Source organism: Phaseolus vulgaris, chromosome 10 (genome assembly GCF_051622355.1).
Source record: "Phaseolus vulgaris cultivar YP4 chromosome 10, ASM5162235v1, whole genome shotgun sequence".
NCBI classification, from domain to species: domain Eukaryota; kingdom Viridiplantae; phylum Streptophyta; class Magnoliopsida; order Fabales; family Fabaceae; genus Phaseolus; species Phaseolus vulgaris.
Window position 1 is genome coordinate 35,906,912 of NC_143507.1, and position 17,527 is coordinate 35,924,438.

Below are 17,527 nucleotides of genomic sequence, written 5' to 3' on the forward strand. Positions count from 1 at the left end.
TGAATATCTCGTGACAAAATAATTGAAATTATGAAAGAGTATATACAAAAAGAAACCATAATATGCCGTTAAATGTTTGCACAAACGTACGTTTCGCAACGTTGATTGAATCCACCATGAGGTAAGGCAATCTTTACCTTCACTCCAGAAACTTGCTACATGATAGTTGTTCACTCCAGAAACCATAACTTCATTCCATCACCATCGGTCCATAATCAAAGTTTCCTTAATGCTCTAAGATTGTACTCATGCTTGATAAGATTTGATCTCAGTAACATGGAACGAACATCACGATCAAATTCTCTTCCAGTTTCTAGAACCCTTTGAAAGGTGGCATTCCTTTGATCCGCATGCCGTGCATACAAAATTTTGTTGTGTGAATCAATTCGAGCCTGCAAAAGGTTTGCCCGATAAAAAACTGTTTAAATCCCGTTTAGACTGTTCTATTGTAAAGGTACAAAAAAAATTGGAACCAAGGAGCATGTATATGTCGATTCTTTTCATTATAAATTCAACATAATCCGTGTATTAGACCAATTGAGGCCAATTAAGTCAAACCGCACCTGTATCTGATTATCAGTGATCAATGCTTCTAGCTCTTTCTCAAGTCCAGCAACAGTTGTCTTGAATGCATTAGCCATCATGTTCAAATCAACAGACACAAATGGGTGTGTATACTGGATAAGGGCTTTGTGACGAATTTGATCATAAAGTGTCTCAACATGGTCATACAAATGTATATCAAGCAATAGGTTTGCTTTGAGGTTCCCGAGGTATTCCAGACATGAAGCATAGTGGCTGATAAAAGAAGCAAAGAGATCGAGATAAATACATTGTCCATAAAGCCACAGAAAAGACATGTGAAGACAAGAAAGAAAGCCATTGCAAAGAAACATTTTGAGCAAGATATATAAATATTTTAATGCAAAACAATTAAGAGTAAAATAAATATTGAAATATGTAATCATCTAAGAAGCCCTTTCTCAGTTTTCATCAATTCAACAATATTAAAAATGAGAATTTAATTAGTATATGCACACCACTCAGACACTAATCACATTGTTATGTATGATGAATTTATTGACTTATGTCATACCAGAGATGATTTGTAAATAGTTAACAGTACAAATTTTATTACATTGACAATACATGAAAATTGAATTCTTAAAATAAAATATATTAATTTGCAGAACACAACTCAAAAGGACAACAATAAAGAATTTACTTGAATTCTAACCAACCCCTTATTAAGCCAAAAAAAAAAAAAGGTTTAACATCATCAATAATCAATATAATAGATAGATAACCTTGCAGCAATCAATTACCGTCTAACTGTCTAACAAATTGATGTTATACTCTCCATGCAAACCTTCCAATCCAACATTTTAAAATTCCGATATTTTTTATTCAGACAAGCTTAGCAACACACATGAAGAACTTCATGTACCTACCATTTTTTTTGTAATTTAATATGAATTAAGGTAACAAGAAAAAGAAGTGACGTCCAGTGACTAGTTCCACCTACATGACATAATTGAACAACAATAAAAGAACGATAAGACCAACTTACCTCGAGTAAAAATCATTTATCAGTTCCCTTACTTCAGGTACTAGCTCTAAGAAATTGCGGAAGTTGGAATTGTCTATAACTTTGCTCTGCGAAATTTGAGAAATAAATAAATAAAGACAGTGTCATCAATGTCTCAGTCATTGATAAGAAGAAACATCTTGAGGTGCACAAAGTCATCAATGGAGTACTTGCCTTTAACTCTACCCTATCAAATGTAGCAAGTGCACAAAGTCCTCCATATGTTGCAACGTCTTGAGGTGCAATTACATCATTATAGTGACTTGCTAGTTCAGGTCCTGTTTCTAGAAACTGCATTAAAATAATGAAAATGAGGCTCACAAAGTTATAAGCAATTATGTTAATTGGTTATTATCACACATAAAAAATGATGAATGAGTAGTTGAATCCTCAAAATTCAAGTCAGGGATTTCATAGATCCTGCTAGATGATCTAAGTCTAGGCTGACTCCAAGCAAAAATAGAGTTAAAAAACAGCTAAGTAGCAACACCTTTCGGGCAGCAAGTTTGTACTTTTTGGCCTCTAGATTAGCCAATCCAGCAGCACATCGTAGCTTTGCAACGATTACTGCATCATGGACATCCAGTGCTTGTTCTGCCTTGCTAACATAGCTTGTAACATGAGGAAATTGACCCATCTCAATGCTGACAAGAATTGCACTCATACACATGTGAATAATATGCTTTGATGTGGTGCAATAATCCCGAGTGCGGACATAACTTTTAAAAGCTTCCCCCAATTGACCATGAGCATAATAAAAGTCTCCAAAATCATTGTATCCCATTCTAATGCTTTCTTTAATCAAGTTTGTCTGCAAAAAAGAAATTCAAGATGAACAAATTGACAGGTCAAGGAAGCAAAGGCAGTTCATGAAAAAAGGAGGTCTTATCAAAGTACCATACAAGGAAATATCATCCCAAGTGAACATAACTAAATCACAAAACCTATCTAATATCCATTTAGCTTCCTATTTTTATTCATTAATACCTTTGATTGGGAGGAGTCCATCTAGCTTCTTTACCATGTCAATTATAGGGACACAAAAAAAACTCACATGACAAACATAAGGTAAAGCTCCACTGGTAATCTACTTCAGAATCCACAATCATGTCAAACAGAAATGACACAACAATTAGTTTCAACATAATGTAAAAAAATTTAAATGTAAAAATGTACATTTTTAGTCATTCAAACAGCAATCCAAACACATTATAATTTTTAAATCTTGAATGTTGGATACATTTCAACAAAGCCCCAACGCAACCACCAAATACAAGATGTTGCAGAGTTTGCCATCCAATAACACACAACTGCACACAACAACCATCCTCCAAGAACCTTAAACAAGACTATTTGCAAAAAACAAAAGCACCCAACTCTACAATGCTCATAAATAAGCACCAGAGTACAAAAATGCGGCTTGAAAGCAAAGCAATACATACTATTCACCAGACAAAAGCTAATCAATGAATGTGTACTAAACACAATAATTGGCAGCAGAGGAGCACCACTAACAAATGTTATAATCAAACACAAAACTTCAGCCGACGGCCAACAAAAGAGCTGGAAACAAACAAGGAAATTCACCAAAAATGGATAAAAAAATTTAACTATTCAGTCTCTACTACCAGGTTTTAAAAAAAGCAGTTTAAGACCACGTTTTAGTGATCACAACATCAGGTTTGTTCGCGTAATTGCACCCAAAACATTAACAATAGCCAGGAAACTGCTACCACGATTTAAAACCTTAGTTTGCAATTGCAGCCAAGGTCGCATAATTTTTCCCCACATAATTTAAAACCATAGCATTCACAAACAATAATTATCATCAATTACACGTTCGTGTAAAACATCCTACGATCAAAACTTAAAAACACGTTTAGTGACACCTAAGTTCTAAAAATTAATAACACAGATTCAAATAAGCTGAAAAAATATGCGATTATAATTTAAGATAACTGATTAAATCAACCAAGGATACTGGGACAAAAACAAAAAACAAAACGAACCCGATACGCATTGAGTTCATTCTCGAGTTTCTCCTTCTTCTGCTCCGCTCTTCGATCCACGGCATCGCACCACGCTGTGTCCATGCCATAGTTCGCTCCCAATCTTCCATCGATCTTCTGCACGACCTCCCTGAAAAGCTGTGTGTTCTCGCCCTTCTTAATCTCGTCGTAGGCCATGCGCAGCGCCTCGAGCTGCGTCGCCGCGTTGTTCATCTTGTCGGCGATGAAGATGAGCCGCATAATCTTCGTGCGCCCCGAGTACAGCGCCGCGTACGCCTCGACATCGAGCTGGTCACCGCTCATGATCGCGCGACGGCTCCGCTGGTCTCCGTCGTCGCCGCCGCCGTTGGCGTAGATTTCGTCGATCATCGGACCCGAGGTCTCGTCGTCGCCGTCCATGTCGGTCGGAGCTAGGGCTAGGGTTTTCGGGAACAGGGGTTTGTTTCGGTGAGGTGGGGTTCACGGGGTAAGGTGGGTCGCGCAGGAGTGGTTTCTACTTCCTTTGTGTCACTGTCTGTATCCACGGAGATCGCTAAGTAACGCTTTCCGTGCTCTTCTTCTACTTCTTAGTAATGTCTACATACAGAACGGCGTCGTTTCTTTCGTTTTCCGTGACTTTGTATTCTGAATCGCCAAGTATTTTATAAATAAAAATGAACTAATTTCTCCTTTGTTCCAGCCTATAAAAGTTTATTAGCAAATTTTATTTTTTAAGTTTTTAAATTAAACAATTTTAGTCCAGTATTTATCTAATTAATTGATTAGGCTAGCGTACATAAATTATAAATTATAGTATATATATATATATAATAATCATACCTCTTTGAGTAGATCAATAATAATTTATATATATTTTTTCTATCATAATTGGGACGTTTTGTAAAAATATAACTATGACAAAACTCTGAGTTCAAAAATAGATAATATATGGTGATTTATCCTAACTACATCTTCATCTTTTATTTGTTTGGATCAAAGGGTGTGGAGGAGTGGAAAGTTGAGGGTGAAGGAAAGTGAAAGTGTGAAAAAAGTTAAGGTTGTTTGGATTGGGATATGTTAGAGTAAATGTGTAAGAAAAATTTATTGAAATTTGTGAGTGATGTGATGGTTGTAAGAATATTATAAATTATTTTGAATAGTAAAATTTGTAAGATTATAAATTTACCCTTGTATATAAAAGAAGAATAAATAGTGATGAATCATTTTTCATATTTTAGTTAATTAAAATAATTTTAAGTTTCATTTATAAATAAAAAAAAGTAAAATTGAAAGAAATCATGAATTGTAATTTTAAATTTAAGTATAATTTGATTATTTAACATTTTATTTATTTTATTTTATTTTTTACTTAAGTGAATTTTTTACATAATTTTAATATTATATATGAATTTTTAAATTATGATATGTTATATATATACAAATATATATATATATATATATAATTTTAATAATGATTTTCATTATTATGAATAGCAAAATGAATATATTTTAAAAAGAAAATAGATATTTAGAATATAACATGAATATTAAGTAGTTGTCAAAATATATAATATAAAGTCATTACATTTGATCCGGAAAGAGATATGAAGACATGTTAATTTGTTTGTAATTTTGAAATTATGTAAAAATGAAGAACATAATAATGTTAATTAGAAAAAGAAAAGACATTCCCAGTAATAACATTTGAATCCTTCTTGTGGAGACCTTCAAACGGTTTTCTAGAAGACATATATTATTTTTTCATCAGCAACGTCTTCAATGCACTATTTGAAAAAATTACAGCCTAGAACCATGTCACTTATAATATGTTTTGAAGAAAACAATAAAATTGAACAATGAATAAGTTTAAAATAGCATTCTTAAGTTTGTATCAAACCTAATTGTATAAACTTTACCTTGTAGTTGGGACTATGGTAGTAAGTATCGTGCGAATCGATTACTATGTATTACATAATCGATTACTATGTATTATAAAAAGAGGATAATCGATTATCCAACCAATTTCAAAGAAACATAATCGATTATGTATACACCTAAAAAAAATCACATAATCGATTACTATGTATTACATAATCGATTAGCCTCCTTTTAACACATATGCCATAATCGATTATGCTCCAAAAACAATACCACATAATCAATTATGCAACGAAAATAATCAATTATCTGCTATGTTTTACACTATAATCGATTATTCATACCCTCTATTTTCAGTCATAATCGGTTAAATGAAAATAAAAATCATGCCAATGCTTACCTCAGATTAATGAACCACTGCGAAAGTCACCCTCTACTACTATGATGCCTAAGAAAGCTCTCCAAGCCCAATTTAGTTTGAGTTTCTTTCTTTCATTGATGAAGTTTCAATGCACAGGTCTTAGTTTTATATATAACTCAATAAGCAATTAATAGGAACCAACTACCTCAATTGCTACTGCATTCATGTTATTGAAAGGCACTGCTTGGTCAAACGATTCCTGAACCAAAGTCAGGAATCTGATGCCATGCGTAACACTGTAAGGTCACTGCAAAGGTGCATGCAGTTTTGTGGTTTGCATGAAAGGCACACATGTGAAGAAAAAGAAATGAAAAAGAGAAGGTTACATTGATAACTTCTCAAATATGAGGTGGCTTTCCTTTCCCACTCTCTCCTTTTCTCTTCATTCATAAGAAGAACCACTTACCCCTCTACTTTCTCACCATCTCCTCCCTCACTCACATGTGCCTATGGAACCAAATGGGGTGGCCTTGCAACATCCGTCGTCGACTTCAGTCCACTCCCAAAACCAAACACTACCTTAATTTATCGAACATGAATTTGAAATAGTTATTTACTTTTTATTTTTTTAAAGTATCTTACAAGCTTTAAGCTTTAATCTTTACTTAAAACTTATCAATTTAATTCTTTTAAATCTTAATCATAACTGTTATTTTATAAAAATTAATTTACTCTTATTTTCTGCGAAAATATGAATGAAGCATATCTTAACTTTTACCTTAAAAATCAAATATTTTTCTTAAAATAAACAATAAAACACTTAAATAAATTCAATTTGCATAATTGATTTTATATTTGTTAACATTAACAATTCTATTTAATGCGTTTAATTTGAAAAAAATTATAAATCGTTAGCATAAATAAAAAGAATTCATAATATTTGTTTATTTTCTATCTAAAATAATTTACTTCTAATTATTAATTTGTCACTGTTAATTTGACTGATCTAGTTTAAAAAAACCAAATTGATAATATTGCGGTAAAAAAATGATTTTTTTTCTTAATAGTTAAAAAGGAAGAAGCTGAAGAACAGTACAGAGTCTTGCGTTGCGTCACAAAGGTGGCGCGCATTACATAAAGACTCTTTACAATACACTTCTTCACAGAACAATCACACAAAAACCTTTTGGGTTTTCTTCCAGAGATCCACCCACCCATGGCCACGCCGGAAGCCGTCGCAGCCTTCAGGCGCATCACCGGAGCACCGGAGTTCGTCGCCGTGCAGAAATTAGAGGTCCACCTCTTCACATTCCCACTCTTTACTTTTCTTTTTTCATGTTTTCTATTATTTATCGTTCTTTAAGTTTCATTTTCCGAATGTGAAGAGTGTCGCGCTGTTCCTGCTAGGATAAACGCCGATCTGACAAAAGTAAACGAAACGATTGAGAGGAAAAACTATAAACAATTTCTGGTTATTAATCTTATTTTAAGCTGCTTAATTATTGAACTTAGTTGGTTTAGTGTGTAATTTAGTCTCATGTTACTGTTAAACCTTTTTAAATTTCACCACATTACGGGTTTGGTCCGGCTGTCGTGCACATTTTTACTTTCCCTCTTTGAGAGAAAAATAATAATAAAAAATGCAATGTGCTTCTGAGTTTTGTTTCTTTAAATTCCTATTTTTTAGTTTAGTCATTTCATTTATTTTTTCTTTGTTTTTTTCTCCGAAAAAAGGTTTGGAAGAAATTTGTTCAAATTTGTCATTTGTACTTTTAATTTTTAATATGTGGAGTGTTCTTGGTTAATTTTGGACAGAGACCATGTTAAGAATCCAATGCGCTATTTATACATAATTCGTGATATGCTGTGCATTTTCAAGAATAAAATAGCAGATCTTGATATTATTTTGACCTTTTGTTTAACTGGTTGCAGGCATATGGGGGCAATCTAAATGAAGCTATTAATGCCCATTTTCTTGAAGGGGATAGACACATGTATGGCAATGTGGTTTATAGTTTTTTTTTTTTTGTTCTCTTTCATCTTAATGCCTTTCTTGGAAATGGGAATCTTTAATAATATTACTAAACATGCTCTAAAGTAGTTAATTTTTCTTTGAATATGTACTCTCCTTTTACTCAGTTTGTTTGATTCCTTGACTAGATTATCAGGTCAAGGGCAAAATCTTGCTGCTGCCCCACAACATAATAACATAGGTGCAAGTAATCAAAACCGTGGCGGTGGATCAAATGGAATTTTGCCTCTTCTCAATGCTGCTAGAAGATTTCGACCTTCACTTTTACTTGACTCAAATTATAGGAGAGAACTTAGAGATCTATATAAGGGGATTGGTGATGGTGGTGCTACTGCATATACTAATCGCCCACCGCCTGCATGGACCAATAGTCCATTTGAGCCGCATTATCAATCAGGATTGAGCTCTACAGGTGAAGATTTTTCTTCTCATGCTTTAGGAATTGGTGGGACAGATGGTTATCAGAACCAGTACCCTTTAGCTCAGTCAAATGCCTCACACGGTCCTGATATTGAAACAGAGGAAGCAATGCTTCAGGCAGCTATAGAGGCCTCGAAAATGGAGAGAAGAGGAGGTTCTTCATGGGAGCGAATTGATGTTCTCAATGTATACTCAGTGAAACTTACCAAATTGTTTTTACTTTTATTTCTACATGCTTTCAAAAGTTCCCCCGCTTTCAATAAACTATTGTTTCAGGATTCATCTGATGGTGGGCTTCCTCAAACTCTTGTTCAGCAAGAAGATGATGATTTGGCCCGTGCAATTGCGTCATCCTTAGAGGTTTTATAAAATATTCATTATATTTGTACAAGTCAATTTCTTCTCTTTTCCAATATTTCTGATTCTTAGCTGTGTTGGATTTAGACCGCAGAGCAAGAGAAAACCACACGTCAGCTTTTAGTAAAAGAGGAAAAGGAAGGGCAACTTGGAGTTCACTTTTCATTAGACAAGGAAAAGAAAACTAACAGTAGCAGAAACCAATTAGAGGTGTGTATCTTGTAAGCCCGTCTATATTTTTTACATACATATACAAGATGCATGGCTTAAAGAAGAAATGTATGCGTGCATTGGGTGAATATAAATTGAAGATTCAGGGGGCCATTGTGCTCACCAAGTTTGAAAATAATTCAAATACGCCTTATTTTCTTTCTTTTTTTGACATTGTCCTCTCTCACTGACATGTTTTACTTAAAAGCCTATAAGGTTATATAATCTGGTTCAGATCCTCCAACTTTCTCTGCTTAGTGTTGCTAATGTACATTTCTGTTTTCTAATCAGTACTGTATTAAAATGCATAGAAAATTCTTCTGCTCCATTTCAGGTTACAGATTTGTCATAGTTAGTTGGAAATGCTTTATAGTAAATTTACAGAACCACAAACTTTCGAGAATATAAATTAAACATGAAATATTTTGAGTTGGCATATATAATTTTCTCAACATGCATTTGAATGCAATAATTGAGAAGGAATTTTTTGGGAGGACTTGTGCAATTACATGGTCCATTTTCATTTTGAAAGACAACTTGTATGATTGGCAAGATATTTTGGCTAGCTTATTAAGACAATTAGTTTATTTGATGGAAAATAAGTTACTAGAGGTGTTTGGTTTGGTAGTTTTTTTTAAATGCTACTAGCTTAAAAGCATTGATCTAATAAGCTTGTAGAGTTAGGAGATTCTGCAACTGCATATATATTTTTCTTTTTCAGTTTTGGCTTTGATCATATAAATAATTAACATCTGATAACTTATAATAGTGGAAAGACCCAAGTGACCCCTAGTATGATCATCAATAAATGTAATGAACCAACCTTTTCTAGAGAAGGTTGCCAATGATGGACCTCAAACATCACTATGAATCATGGTAAATGGTTTAGAGTTTTAATTAGCTTGGTTTCAGCTTTTATCTCCTAGTTTTCAGCTTTTAATTGCTAGATTTTCAGTTATTAGTTTTATTTTTAACTAGTTATGCCAATTAGAGCCAATATATCTTTCTTTGACAAATTACATCTATTTTCTAAATCAAGTTAGGAACATCATCTGATCAAAATGTAGCTCAAGATGTTGCACCACCAGTCATCGGTCATTTGTCAAATAACAGAGCTGGTGGTCGTAGTCAACATAATGAAGATGTGTTTCTTGCTAAGAAGGTAACCATTGGAGACCCAAGATTCTTTTATGTACGCATGAGGCTTCATCCATAAACTGATGATTGTTATCTCCAATAATTTCTTGCCTTATTTCTCGATGTAGTGGGGTGGTATTTCTGCTGAAGAGATTAATGAAGCATTGTTAGTTGAAACTTCACTTTTTGGTGAAATTTCCACTCACAGTTTTCCATCATTGCCTAATATACAACATCGTCCAGAAGAAAATATGGATCCCAAGACGCAGGACATGTCCACTTCTATGTCACAATTATTAATTAACACTCGGTTGCTGAAACAACAACAGGTTTAGATTTGCCTATGATGGCTGTGTGATCAGGGTTTATGACATGATACATAATTTGTCATACTTTTGTGCAGGATGCGGACTATCTAGCATCACTACAAGCTGATAAACAAAAGGAATTGAATTCTTTCAATAAAACTGAAAGCCATTCCTCACAGGAAGAAGAATCATGCAAAAAGATGCTTGAAAAAAAGGTAATACATTTTCTTAGTTTAAGACTTTTTGACTTTGTTCTTGCTGTTAGTTTTGGTATGAATATGAAGCATAACATAAGCCTTCATCTATTGTTAGAAGAGGAGACACAAATATTTAATGAATATGCTTGCGTGATTATTCCATCAACAGAATGGATTTATTTGTATTCAAGAGTATTAGAAAGATAACGCCAAAACAATTTACAAGAGAAGAATTATCCTATGATGCATTGAACCTATGTATTTAGGCAACTTTGAAGAAAATAAGCATTAGAGAAGTTCTTGTCTCCTAAACTATTCCTATTTCCAACATGTATGGATGTTTACTATTACAAGTTAATTAAAGGTTGGTTGCATGATTAGCTCCTGATTTTATCTATCATGTAAGATTGGATGGTCAGTAACTAAAATATGGCTCATTTCTCCATTCACTAAAATATAGTGGATGTGCTTGACTTGCCCCTATGCATGTGCTTGTGTGCATGGATAGTTATTTGAAGTTTGTTTGGTTTCCTAAATTCATAAATGGTGGTTATGATTATTATATAAATACTAACCCGTTATTAGACTGACTAGAGGCAAGTACTGTGTGTTTGAAGTTTAATAACTTTTACGGGTTTTTGCTACAAAGAAAATTTTTAGTTTTCAGTTATCTAATGTTGGTAAAGTTTGTTTCTCAACTTCACATGTTTTAAAATATAACATTCCCCCAGTAAATAATGTTTTCCGGGATTTCTTTTAGCTACCATGTCCCACAAAATTGTTCTCAAAGGTTAGATGAGAATATAAAATATATATTCCATATTATTCTTATTAGATCATTTAATGTGGTCAATAATTAAAATTGTTGGTAAAGATATCATGTAACTCTTTGATTCCCAGGAAACTTGTATAAATTTTCCATGAATATTTTTGAGAAGCCAAATAGATTTTAGTCATCTATAGGAATATGATTCCCCGGATATAAAGTTACTAAGAATCATGATCTTTCGGTATACAAAAACTTTTCTTGTACATGACTCCTGTGCTTATTTTAATTGCTTTGTACAGTGCATGCCATTCCCTGTTTTCAAATGCACTACTGAATTGTGCGTGCCTCGTCATTGCAGGAATTAGTGAAAAAGCTTGACACGAAAGAACTTAGGCTTTCCAAGGAACCACTATTGTCTGATGAAGTAATTACTATTGTTGTTCGAATGCCAGATGGTGGTCGCTGTGAACGTCGCTTCCTCAAAACTGACAAACTAGAGGTAAAATTAATTTTAGAGTATGATGAAAACTAATTTCTGAATGATACGCTGCTTAAAGAAACGAGCTCAGATCACAGAAAGATATCTCTGCGGAAGTAGTGAATGCAGCTCTGAAACAGAAATAACAACAGGAAAGAAAAACCAGAATAGTAACTCAAGAATATAGGAACTAACACTACAAAACAGTATACACTTTCAAGCCAATGCCACCTCCAATACCTAAACCCTCCTAAAACTACAAGACAGTATACATTTATTATTTTCCAATTCTCTTCCCCGAATCTCCTCTTGCTAGCTGTCCATTATGTTCAGCATTTCACTTTCACTTACAACAGATTTCTCCACTTCTTCACTCCCTTCTTTCTTTAAATATCCATCATTTCCCCTTTTTCTCTGTTCTCTGGTGCACCAACCGGCATTTATTGCCCTTAGGCCCATTTTTTTTTTCTCTTGTTTGGAGTATTGAGAATTTTTTTCCTAAATTCATTTTTAATACCAGATGAGATCACATTCCTGGTAGAATTTCTGCATTTAAATTAACATATACGTTTTTTCAAAGTTTATTTCAAAATTATTGATGTTCTCTCACAATAACACAGAGGAAAATAATTTCTCATTTCAGTGTGTAAGTTACTCCCTTCAAAAAAATGAAACAAGTATTTTGTATCTTTCTCTTATTTTCTTCATGAATGCACGCTTATGAAATAGGTGTTCGGAGCACGAGATAATTATTAGGAGTAATATGACTATTTTATATTATTATGAAAGTTTGCATTGTTGGCTAACGAATTGTCATTTTGTTACTTCCGGTAGCTTCTTTTTGAGTTCATAGACGCATGTGGAGCACAGAAGCCTGGAACCTATAGATTTGTGAGTGTCCCTTTCCCTTCCCTACCCACTTGATTTTTCGATTCAACCTTTATGTTGTTGAAATGTTTTCTGACATACCACTTTTTGCGGAAAAAAAATTACAGTTAGTATTGTGTCAGATGTTTACCAATACCACACTTATTTTTAGGCTAGAGTTTGGTTCTCTGATAATCAGATTCTGGTCTTTGATTTAATGCATGAATCCAAAAACTAGTCGGAATTCTGTGAAGACTGAATTTTGATCTTTGTTTGAATTTGGTAAGCTGAATTCTGATTATATTTTCCTATTTTCTTGAAAAGCAAAACAAAGAAAAATATAAAGTTAAACATAATTAATATCAATATATTTGGGGCTTATATTTTCTATATATAATAGTTTACTAACGTATTTGATAACAAAAATTTTAAGTTTAAATAGTATTTTAAATGAAAGATTTAAAATAAATTTACTTCACATTGTGAATGCTCTAAAATTTCAGTGATGTGTACCTTTTTTAGGTATGATGGGGAGGGACTTTATTTTTGTGCGCCTTATTGGGTCTGTGGTTTTTTTGTCAACAAATTTCATAATACAATTTTTGTCTCCTAAATATTTGTGAAAATGTGCGTAAATAGTACGTCAAATCTGAAAAATAAGGTTTTATTGGAAAAAGCTAATCACTTGGGTATATTTGTGTTTTTTTTTTATCATGGGAGAATTTATTTTTTGTGCACCTTAGTGGTTTTTTTGTTCCAAAATATTTGTAGAAATGTGTGTAAAAATAGTGCATCAAAATAGGAAAATAAAGTTTTTATTATTTTATTGATGGATAAAAAACAAGGAGTGCAAGTTGCCATTTTTTAATTATTTGAAATTGACTCCTAAAGTCGAAAATGGTGGGGATAATTGTTGATTGTGTGATAATACGAACAACATTTTTGGACAACCCTTGAAACCTCTTAACTTTGTTGAAATGAAAGATTTTGTTACATTCTTAACTTAATATTTGGTTCAATAATTAATTATAATTTATTTCTTAAATATGTATATATTATTCCATATATTATGTCTGAATAAAAGTTCTTATGTTTTTGTATGACATGATCTCTGTCAATGGTATAACTAAGGGTGTTGTTTAGTTTGTGTCAATGATTTTGTTACTGATATTTCTTAAGGATATGGAGCAAGATGCTTGATAGAATATATGTTTTGAACAACTTAGGATGAATCTCAGTGACGATTGTTATATGTTTCAACTTCCAAAAGTGTATGTCTAATTAGTACTTGGGGAATGCATTTAGGTCGTATATTTGATAATATTAGTTAAAACATGTTATTGTGGCCTCGTAAGTTTTCATATCACTTAACTTTTCTGTGATCCATTACATTGATGGTTACATTCTAACAATATATGAACAACTTAGTTTTGTTTAATTATGTTGAAGCAGCATATGATCCAGTCTTCTTCCTTGAATTTTGAACAGGTGAGGTCATACCCGCGTCGTGCTTACAGTATTAACGATTGCTTGTCAACCTTCAATGAAGTAGGCCTTAACAAAAGTAATGAAGCTTTGTTTCTGGAGTTGATTTAGTTTCACCTACTTTCCTTTTAGCATTTTCATATTAGTTCTGTACCTTGTAGATTTGGACATAAAGAGAATGTAATCTTTCTGACTTGCTTCATTTGTCCATTTCTTTTGTTTACTGTCCTCATCCTTTTGAAGTAAAAACTCATTTTCAACTTCATTTTTATATAAAAAGAGTATAAAATTATTATCTCGTCTCCACTTAACAGGAATACCTCAATACCCATTTTTCAAATATTAATTAAATAATAATAAAATAAAAATAATATTATTTAGAAAAGGTTCAATGTTAGAGTCATACAAAAAATTTTAAAATGTAATATATCTTGAATAAATCAAACAGAAACAAAATTATTTTCCGAAATTTAATATATCATTTGAACAAAATGAATAGAGAATGAATTTTTTTAAGTAAGATAAAGGTTCTTCAAATAATTAAACAAAACTAAAGGTCAAATCAAATAGAAAAGATAAACTTTTTGAAATTAACTGCAAATAAGCAAATGTATATGATCGAAACTAATATTAGATTGTTTTGTTTGGATTAAGGTAAAGATTCGAGAGAGTGAATTTGAAGTGATTTGAGAAGAAAGTATAAAGAAAATAATGTTGTTTAGATTAAGATATGAAAAAAAAAATTGAAGAAAATTTATTGGAGTTTGTGAGTGATATGATGGATGAAAGAGAATTTTTAATTTGTTTAAAATATTAAAAATATAAATTTATCCTTATCTTTCAAATAATTGAAAAATAAAATAAGATGTAACTTTGTATAGATTTTAGTTAACTAAAATTTTCACTACAAGAAAATTATGAAATAGAAACCAATTTTTAGAGACCAAAATAATTAGTTGCAATAGTAACTAAATTAAAGACTATTTTAGAAATTAAAACAAAAATTAGTTTCTAAATTAGTTTATATTATTGTTAAATAGTTTCTAAATTGGTATCTAATTAGCTATCAATGTTTTAACTACCAATTATTTAGTTTCTAAATTTGGTCTCTAAAACCTTGTCTGCTAATTAGATACCAATTTAGAAACTATTTAATAATAATAAAAACTAATTTAGAAACCAATTTTTGTTTTAGTTTCTAAAATAGTTTCTAATTTAGTTACTATTGTAACTAATTATTTTGGTCTCTAAAAATTGGTTTCTATTTCATGATTTTCTTGTAATATTTGTATATTATTTTTGATACTGTTAAATATTTTTTTTTAAGAAAAACAAGTTAATTAATATTTTCGAAACATACAATAAATTTTTCAATTATAAATTAAATCTTAATATTGAAAATGGTAAAAAAAGTTTTGAAAAATAATTTAATATTATAAATATATAAAAAATTATTAATAAAATAAAATAATACTTAAATATTTATAACAATAAAAAGTTTAATAAAAAATAATTTGTATATTATTAAATTTAAATAATAATATTATTTTATATTTATATTTGTATTAAATTATAATCTTATTATATAAATTTATTTTTATTATTATCGTTAATATATATTTATAAATTATTATAATAATAAATATTTTGGGGAAAAAATAGGCTCAATTCCTTATCTAGCACCATTTACATCTTTATTTCCCTATCTAGCACCCTTTTGTTTTTATTTCCCTACCTAGCACTCTTTTATTTTTTATTTCCCTATCTAGCACCATTTTAAAAATAAATAAATGAATAATAAATAATTATTTTTTTAATAATTTTAATTTTGAATGCATTAAAAAATAAATATTTTTAATGTTTAAAATAATTAGAAATATAATTAATGAATAAATAAATGAGTTTTTACAAAATAAAAATAAAAAAGTAATAAATTAAAAATGTTTACTTTAAAATTATTATTTTTAAAAATGAAGAAAATAAAAAATTAAACTCTACAACAACATAAAAGTTGAACCTATAAACATAAATTAGTATTTATTTTTATTATTATTGATGATGTAATCATGTTAATTTCAAGTAAAAAATACGGGACATATTTATAAAAAAAACCAAAGTCAATTAGTATTAATTAATAGTGAACACATAAATAATATTGAAGTGTTTACCTAAATGCAAAATTCTAAAAAAACTAATACAAATGTTACACTTAATGCTTAAAAATATTACATTAAAAATATTTATTTTTTAATGCATTCAGTGTAGCATTAAGTGTAGCATTTGCGTTAGCTTTTTTTTAGACTTTTGCATTTAGGGTAGACACTTCAATATTATTTATGTGTTCACTATTAATTAATACTAATTGACTTTGATTTTTTTTATAATTATGTCCTGTATTTTTTACTTGAAATTAACATGATTATATCATCAATAATAATAAACATAAATATTAATTTATGTTTATAGATTCAACTTTTATGTTATTGTATAGTTTAATTTTTTTATTTTCTTCATTTAAAAAAAAAATTAAACTAAACATTTTTAATTTATTACTTTTTTATTTTTATTTTGTAAAAACTCATTTATTTATTCATTAATTATATTTCTAATTATTTTAAACATTAAAAATATTTATTTTTTAATACATTCAAAATTAAAATTATTAAAAAAATAATAATTTATTATTTATTTATTTATTTTTAAAATGGTGTTAGATAGGGAAATAAAAAATAAAAAAGTGTTAGATAGGAAAATAAAAACAAAAGGGTATTAGATAGGGAAATAAAAACAAAAGGATGCTAGATAGGAAAATAAAGATGTAAATGGTGCTAGATAGGGAATTGAGCCGGAATTAATATGTATATATTTGAAGATTTTTTTATACAATTATACAATAAGGATAAAAATGTAATAATATAAAGTCACACGTCTTTCGTTTTGTTTCTTTTCAATGTAAGAAAGAGTGTTTTCATCCATTCATTTGCTTTTCTTTCACTGCAAATTAATTGAAACAAACATGAATAATCTTCGTTATTTGGTATAAGTAAACAGAGTCTCTATAGAAACAAATACTACATGAAATGAAATTGAGGTTTCTGTTTCTTGAAATACAGTATACTATTTGAAAAAAATCATACAAAAAGAAAAAAAAATATAACTAAAATTGTAATAAAATTTAAGAAAATTTTGTAAATTTTAAACAAGTTGAACAATTGAGAAAAATAGAAAAAAATTATATAAGGAAAGAAAAGAGAGAAAAGGTTAAAAAATTAATAACCATATAAAAACTATGAAAATTGAACAAAAACATACGTGTACTCAATCAATTAATGAATTAACATATATCTTTCCTATGATTAGTTGCAATAATACTCATAAGAATGAGTATTACTTAAATTGTTTGGTCAGAAATTGAAAGAAAAGGTAAACATATTATTCTCAACCACTTTCAT

At 30.3% G+C, this 17,527-nt stretch overlaps 2 protein-coding genes across 6 annotated transcripts; one reads left to right on the forward strand and one right to left on the reverse strand.

The window, feature by feature from the left end:
• On the reverse strand, positions 1-4,252 carry FUS6 (COP9 signalosome complex subunit 1). Its single transcript, XM_068623687.2, has 6 exons — positions 3,598-4,252; positions 2,079-2,399; positions 1,763-1,879; positions 1,571-1,656; positions 564-798; positions 1-392 (listed from the first exon to the last, which is right to left on the reverse strand). The coding sequence occupies exons 1-6, from the start codon at positions 3,994-3,996 to the stop codon at positions 216-218; spliced, it is 1,335 nt and encodes a 444-aa protein (XP_068479788.1). The 5' UTR covers positions 3,997-4,252; the 3' UTR covers positions 1-215.
• Positions 4,253-6,911: 2,659 nt separating this feature from the next.
• On the forward strand, positions 6,912-14,277 carry LOC137819022 (plant UBX domain-containing protein 8). Of its 5 annotated transcripts, none has more exons than XM_068622722.2 (12): positions 6,912-7,109; positions 7,748-7,809; positions 7,976-8,259; positions 8,368-8,453; positions 8,544-8,627; positions 8,712-8,834; positions 9,874-9,996; positions 10,100-10,300; positions 10,375-10,494; positions 11,604-11,744; positions 12,558-12,614; positions 14,043-14,277. In XM_068622722.2, the coding sequence occupies exons 1-12, from the start codon at positions 7,032-7,034 to the stop codon at positions 14,184-14,186; spliced, it is 1,503 nt and encodes a 500-aa protein (XP_068478823.1). In that variant the 5' UTR covers positions 6,912-7,031; the 3' UTR covers positions 14,187-14,277. The 5 variants fall into 5 exon arrangements, 4 of the variants coding, with proteins under 4 accessions (XP_068478823.1, XP_068478824.1, XP_068478820.1 ...); XM_068622723.1 differs by having other exon boundaries at positions 14,079-14,277; XR_016516369.1 differs by having other exon boundaries at positions 6,914-7,109; positions 7,976-8,453; positions 9,878-9,996; positions 14,079-14,277.
• The last annotated feature ends 3,250 nt before the right edge of the window (positions 14,278-17,527 follow it).

Bases quoted from the DNA above. Each gene is read 5' to 3' on its own strand.
- FUS6 (XM_068623687.2), bottom strand. From the start codon at position 3,996: ATGGACGGCGACGACGAGACCTCGGGTCCGATGATCGACGAAATCTAC. The intron at 1,657-1,762 runs GCAAGTACTCCA...CAAATTTCGCAG, and splicing joins TTGATAGGGTAGAGTTAAAG to AGCAAAGTTATAGACAATTC. The intron at 393-563 runs GTGCGGTTTGAC...AACCTTTTGCAG, and splicing joins TCACTGATAATCAGATACAG to GCTCGAATTGATTCACACAA.
- LOC137819022 (XM_068622719.2), top strand. From the start codon at position 7,032: ATGGCCACGCCGGAAGCCGTCGCAGCCTTCAGGCGCATCACCGGAGCA. The intron at 8,628-8,711 runs GTTTTATAAAAT...TGTTGGATTTAG, and splicing joins CAATTGCGTCATCCTTAGAG to ACCGCAGAGCAAGAGAAAAC. The intron at 11,745-12,557 runs GTAAAATTAATT...TACTTCCGGTAG, and splicing joins TCAAAACTGACAAACTAGAG to CTTCTTTTTGAGTTCATAGA.